At 41.5% G+C, this 7,064-nt stretch overlaps 1 protein-coding gene across 1 annotated transcript; it reads left to right on the top strand.

The window, feature by feature from the left end:
- Positions 1–1,542: 1,542 nt before the first annotated feature.
- Positions 1,543–4,960, top strand: LOC145500443 (uncharacterized). The gene has a single exon (XM_081479958.1). The coding sequence runs from the start codon at positions 1,814–1,816 to the stop codon at positions 3,953–3,955; it is 2,142 nt and encodes a 713-aa protein (XP_081336084.1). The 5' UTR covers positions 1,543–1,813; the 3' UTR covers positions 3,956–4,960.
- The last annotated feature ends 2,104 nt before the right edge of the window (positions 4,961–7,064 follow it).

The raw sequence follows: 7,064 nt of genomic DNA, 5'->3' as shown, positions 1-7,064 counted from the left end.
CATGTTCTGCACTGGGGAACCTCATGACGACAAACAAGAATGTTAAGCAAAAGTACGAGAACAGAACTTTTTCTTTTTCTTCAGCTCGCGTCGTTGTGTCGACTGCGTGAACTGGACAACAAGCACATGCAGTGCAAGAATTGTGACAGCGCTTTTTCAGTAGAAATATTATGAGCGAGTTTCAAGAAAAGATATTGGTGTTACATCTTGCCTAGAAAGTATTTATCTCTTTATTTATTCCAGCTTGTTAGATTTCAGTCATACATGTAACGCGTTATTTACCCCTTGGATTTTCTTTTTGAACTTTCCATGGGTCTGTGAAGATATATGTAAATTATGTTTCTCAAGGGCAGATTTAAACCACGGTCAGTGCCCTGCTTAATGTAAAAAGAAGGCTAGAAACATAAAACATTAATGACGAAAAATCGACAAATGTAAGAGCAGTTTAGCATAACCGTCACTACAAATGCCTTTAACTTCCGCTAATAAGGGCGTTTCAGTTTACAAATTAATCTGGCGAACGAACCTCATCTTGGCCGTAACTATTGATTTCATTTGCGCTGAATACTGGCAAATTATCAGTGTTGCAAGTCACTGTCAGTTTCTATGGCCATTTTTTTCTTGTGCGCTACGAAATCCTTCATATCGTGAGTTAAACGCTCGAACAGTTTTCCAAAGGCAGAGAGTTATTTGACCCATGAGCCCTCAGCTGGTTCCGGAACGAAACTCTTCGTGTGAATAGTCACGATTTCCAAGTTGTTCAAAATTTATAGTGGCACAACATTTATCAGCCTCAAAGATGCCAAGACATATGCATAAATGCCGCTACTCCATGGCGGTTTGTATACCGAGCGAAGGGTCTTTTACAAGGTAATCAGTCGTGTTCTTTTTACTGATTCCTGCTGTCACGTCAATTAATACCTTTATTGTTTTAAATATTTGTCAAATTTGAACATGGCAATGTAAATTAACTTAAACATATATAAACAAGGTAAAATGTCTCCAGACTGTTTCACCCTGTTTTCAGTTACGTATCTCCACCTCAACTAGAGGTTTTGTAATCCTGTGTGCACGTATACATGAAGTCTTTCAAGATGGATTTTAAGAATAAGGAAGTTAACATTTTTAATTAATTTCGAATGACTTGACGTCATGAACGAATTTGAAAGACAAAAATAAATGTAAAAGTACTCATGTCTTGAGTGGCGGTAGCTCAAAGCAGGGACTCTGACGACGATGTTTAAGAACTCTACAGCTGGGGAATGTGACATAAAATACCCTCGGGCACCTCTCAACCCACAGGTCTGAGACAGAAACACTTTATTGTTACAATAGAAGTACAAATAAGAATCACGGCACGAGCTGTTGACGTAATGTGTGATGGCGCCCGCGCAGAGAATTTGCTTTTGATAATCGAAATAAACGAGTGATTTTCCTTTCTTTTATTCCAGCAGTGTCCTCCAAAAGAAATAAAAACATTTTGTACTTGTTTCTATTGAGTTCTAGAAACACTCGTGAAAGATTAGAAGAATAAATTGTAATACCATCGATAGTCCCTCAATAGGTAGTAACAATGCAAACTTCTGCATAACAAAGTAGAACGTGTGTTGCAAATAGCTGGAAAAATTCAAATCACCGTCAAAAAATACCACGATTTTATTTATACCAAAAGACCTTAATTTTATTTGGCGTCTGCGATTTTGAGACGCTTATTTATGTCGGGTATGGTCTAGTAATTTGTTTTTCTCTTTTGAAAACGATCTTTCAGAGAGTGGCACTGATCCCTGGGTGACTGTACTCCGGAGTTTCCCGAATGTCAAGAGATGGTAATTTGTCCCAAACACTTGGTATAGATCTGATCCAGGCAGCCAAGAACGAACTCGAGTTCCTTAAACTGGTGGACTATTATCCGAACCTGAGCAAAGGATCTGTTGTTAAAAACGCCATCAAACGATATGAGCTCTTTTGGTTGCCATTTGCTTCAAGATCTGGCTCATCGCCAGCCCTCCAAGCAGCTCCATTGGACATCGCATGGGTCTGGCATGTGCACATGTTGGCTCCATTTTACTACGAGCAGGACTGCCTCAATATTGTATCCTCAGTGTTAGACCATGCACCTTTAAACACCACCCAAAGGAACCGAGCCCTTCAGTTGACCAGAGATCGCTGGTATGGAGCACTTCCAGGGGAGCCGTTTGAAGTAGATCTTACAAAACTCCCGACATTGTTAACAGAATACCGATCCAGGATTCAGTACAATCTGGAAGAAGCTTGCTACCGTCAGTTCAAGTTTCATTACCAAGTTTCATTGCCACACTACAGTGACGACTTGTTTCTCAAAAGTGCTGCAGAACGCTATGGGCATCATCTGCAGCTAAAGAGGCTACATCCAGACGTGTCCATGGCTTCTTGTTACGATGTCCAACTTATCTGGCACGCCCATCAACTTCACCCGTTAAATTACAAGCAGACAACAACAGAGTTGTTTGGAACGCCGTTACATCAAGATGTTACAGTTCGAACCCCAGAATCCAATTTGTACGACATTGAATTGAAGACGAGGTCTTTGTGGGAGGCGGCAGGATTGCGTTTAGAGAAAGCAGGGGCCATGTTCAGAGGTGATCCACCTGATCCTAGTCCACCACCACCAAAGTCGCTGTATACACTGCTTGCTTGTCAGGAGTATTCATGTGAGATCCAAAAAGTTGAATTTGAATTAGTGGGATTAAAAAGGCTGTTAAACTTCGTAATTCAGGTAGAAAACTTGGAGGGAAGAATCCTTTACAGCCAAACCTTCAAAGGAATTATTCAAGAAAATTTCGGTGCACCGAAAAGATTTACAATCGAGAATGGCGCAGAACCAGCCATTATTGTTTCTGTTTACAAGTGGGAGATATTCCGTACGAGGTTAATTGAAAAGTGCCAAGTAGATCTTCTCCCCTATGTTCAGGAGGTGGCTGACGCTGAAGCCGCTACTGTATCTAGCCAGCCAATCACGATTGACGTTCCTTTCTGCAGTGCACAGTACACAGTGAAGTTAACCCTCAAGATAGATCCTCCGAGCATCATCAAACACTGCTTCAAAGTTCAACCCATGAAGAAGTTTGTGCCCTGTAACCATCCATCGATGGTGCTTAGTTTCCCAGAACTGATGCTTTCCCCAAGTGATCTAGCGAAGGTGTCTGTACCTTGTGACTCTTCTACCCACCCTGTCCTCTGGAGAGGATATCGAGTGTTCAGTTACCGTGTTGTTCATTCATCAGAGGCGCTGCTGTCTGCGTTGGAGATAATTAACCTTTATGATCAGGTTGTGGCAACATCCCACACAATCAGCCCAGGTACATTCCCAGAACGAAGTGCCGTTGAAGACCAGCAGAAGAATATTGTCCCGAACGAGAATGAGGGTGAGAGAGCCATGCTGATTCGAGGTAATAAAGATTGGGGCGTTTGTATCGGTAAGCTGACGAAAAAATCAGACAGAGGAATACTAGGATGGCAGCATTATGTCGCAATAAAGGTCTACAAGTTGTTTGGTGATCGTGGCTGGTGCTCAGTTCGCAAATTAGGCCATGGCGTGTTTGCGATGCAATTGGACCCTGACACCACTGTGCAAGTAGATCTCAAGTTGAATACGGTGATAATCTCCCCTCGTGCACAAAATATTCCTCAGATTCTCGCTCTGGCGTTCTCGGTGTCAGTCTTGCACCTTCTGTGTATCCCCTACGTCTCACACCCATCGCGGAAATCGTCGCCTTCTTCGCAAACATCTCCCTCGGGCTTCATATCTCCTTCCATTTACAGTGCCGGGTATTTGAGTTCAAAGGTACCCACCAACGTCTGCCTCTCAGTGAGGCAGGACATGTTGGAAACTTCCGAAGAAAAAGTTTGTCACTACGACTTCAATGAGGACTTACCGTGTGGCTGCAACGATGGTTTGCCTGACTTTTTTAGGTGAGAATGTGTCTGATGAAGAGAGTCTGGAGGCGGCGGGATGTGGCTCAGCATGGCGATAATGCTGGTGGCGGTGGTGGAGGAGGATGGGTGGGGGTTGACAGTGGTGGAGGTGGCGTAGGAAAATGAGACGATGGTGGGGGATGTGTAGGAAGTGGTGGTGGTTGTGTTGATGGACGTGGCTATGATGGAAGAAGAGGTGTTGGGGTAGTGATGGCGATGGCTGTCGTGCGTGGTTAAATGGCTTCTAGAAATGGGGAAATCATATTCATGGTTGATGTAAGTAGGGGATGTGCAATAACGGGCCACTGTTTTTCACCAAATGATATTTCACTTCTGTGTTGGGTTATCAGCTTTTAACTGAACATTCTCTGTATGGTCAGCTGGAAAGAACTTGTGAACTGGAGTGCTGCTGTCATGCATCTATATCTGTATGAAGAACCAACTTCCAAATATACAATACTACATAATGATCCCGATAAACTCTGGGCTAAGATTGATCGGTTCCTTTGATGCGCCATAATCCGAGTGATATTTCTGATCTGGATCAGACGACGATCGAATAGTATCCCATGATTCAATTTTCTACGTACGTGACGCAACATCGAAGTTATCATGGATTTCAGCGTGAAATAACGTGGTTTTCTCCGCGGTCTATTTCTTATTATCATTGCAGTAAAAGGTTGGAAAAGTGCATTATTTAAATCTTTGACACGATTATAATGTTTTGTAAGTGTTTAAGAGCGCGGCCTTATTATAGTATTCTTGTCTTTGATTGTGTTATATGACTATTCGCATCACAAAGTGTTCGTTGACCCGTAACAAGGTCATGAATATTCGCTTTTCTTTGGACAGTATGTTGATGTCTTCGATTTTTCGGCATCACGCCACAAAATATAGACATAGTAATGATTTTTGGCAAAGAAGTACCGAGAAGTACCCACATTTTTATGACCTTTTAAGCGATTGAAGTGGACTGAAATTTCGTAACATACCAGTGTTGCGTGTGTGAATGTCTGCTTCAAGTTTCAGTTCGTTTGGCGCTTTATTCCCGAGCTTGGTCAAAATGATTATTTTCGAAGATGTTTTGGTTACTATTCTTTCCGAAACTGCAAAATGCTCAGCAGTGATAACTAGCCTTAGTAATGGAGTGTTTAACTTCGTAAATTTCAATAGTTCAATGGAGCGGTAATCAAGAGATGTCATGCAGCAAACGGAACAACACGGAACAAACCTGCTAAGAAGCGGACAAGAGATGTCAAAAGAATAATCAGAAAACCCCTTTACTTCTCTTCGGAGAATGTACCTGTTGTAACTTATTCGTATCAGCACAGGACGTCTTACCCCAGCGAATAATTCGTCCGTGGGCGAATTCACAACAACCACAGGGGCGAGAGCTCTTCTTCGTTCGTTCATGCTTTCGACATAGCTTATATGCATTTCTCGACAGACCAACGAAACACAAGTAAAACCCTTCACTGTAACGGCAAAATTCTCCTTTGAAACGCAGTGAATATAAACTAACTCGGTACTCTTAAAAGCAGAAGCCACGGAATCCAGCCAAGTGTGAAAGCACGCCATGGCTTCATCCCAAGAGCGTGGAATAAATGATGACGTCACGTACGCAGTGATAATATAAGCCTAAACCAGATGCATCATGGGATACTATTCGATCGTCGTCTGGATCTGGATCATCCATCCAAAGGATTCCACCCAAACTAATATAGATACTGAAAAGCATTTTCTGAAGATAAAGGACACCGCTTATGTAGATCTAGAATACAGATATATATATCGCTGCGCAGAGGCGTTTATCTCGTTACCATCGAGGTATATATACAAGTTTATGATATGTGTAGACAGAGATAGAAAGTTGTAAATGATTATTCAAAACATGATCACTCGTTGTTGTCCACTGACGGCATTGTTTTGAAATTTCAGCTTGAAAATTTTATTAGTCTAAAGACTTCATTTTATTGATTTGATACTGAATTTATTTTTAATTTGATTATAGTCAGTTGTATATTTAAATACCATGGGGTAATTTTAGAAATTATTTTGTTTATTATTTCACATTTTATTAGTTAATTGTAGGTCCACATCAGCCTCACTGGCTGCCAATCTTTGTAACCTGCATTACTAAATAAAATGATGATGATGATGATACTCATTACTCATCGGTATATGAAGACTTACAAATTTATGAACTCCAAACGCCTCTCGGGATGAGTGTGATAAATTTTCTGGAGCTAATAACTGTTGTGAGATGAGTACGGCTGATGTTGGCCACATTTACTGCGTTCCACCTTTTTTTCTGCGCGTCGCGCTCCAACTAACTTAACGCTTGGAAGATTGCTAGGCTAATGTAAAATTGAAATCAAATCCCTGGGTACTTTCATAATTCAGTAACAAAATCAAATAGCTTGTACTGTGATTTTAATTTATGTTTTTTCTTCATTTTTGCTTCCGGTGGCCATGGATGAATCTACTCCACGGATCGGAAGTTCTAGCTTGTTCTGATTATACCTTGCAAGACAGAGATTCTCTTCTTTCAAGAGAAGGGAGTATAAGTCTCGCAAGGTATGCGATGATTGAAAACGGCTACTGTTTTATTTTGAAACCCTTTACGCATCACCTTTATCACTTACCCCCCATATATCACAGCTCAGTGCCCCTCCGTTATATATGCGTCACTCAAACTTTCAAGTCAAAGAACTAGAGAGCTCAGTTTCAGAAAGAACTGCTGTTCGATATTCAAACAAGGAGTCTAGAACCAAGGAGAGGGCGAACGAGTGATACAAATTCCAGGGAGCAATGACTACGCAGTATCCATCGGAAATCTAGTGTCTGAATGAAAGAAATCCACTAAATAGTGGCATATGCAGAGAAAGCTAAGGCTTTGCAAAAATTTTTCACCTTTCGGGCAAACAAGGTGCTCCTGTTGTAGAACGTTAGCACCTGGATCTCATATGGACTTCGACATTCGGATACTACCATAGAGATTGGAATATTTAACAATTGATATTTCCCCGGGATCCCAAGCCATCCCGTCATTCTCTGTATACCTTAATTATCTTCCTGACCGCTTAATGAAACCGCACCCTAGCAGTATA

Source organism: Orbicella franksi, chromosome 10 (assembly GCF_964199315.1).
Source record: "Orbicella franksi chromosome 10, jaOrbFran1.1, whole genome shotgun sequence".
NCBI lineage: Eukaryota > Metazoa > Cnidaria > Anthozoa > Scleractinia > Merulinidae > Orbicella > Orbicella franksi.
Note: the sequence above shows the minus strand (reverse complement) of the source record. Positions and strands in the feature narration are given on the sequence as shown.

Coding starts and splice junctions, on each gene's coding strand:
- LOC145500443 (XM_081479958.1), top strand. CDS start 1,814: ATGTCAAGAGATGGTAATTTGTCCCAAACACTTGGTATAGATCTGATC.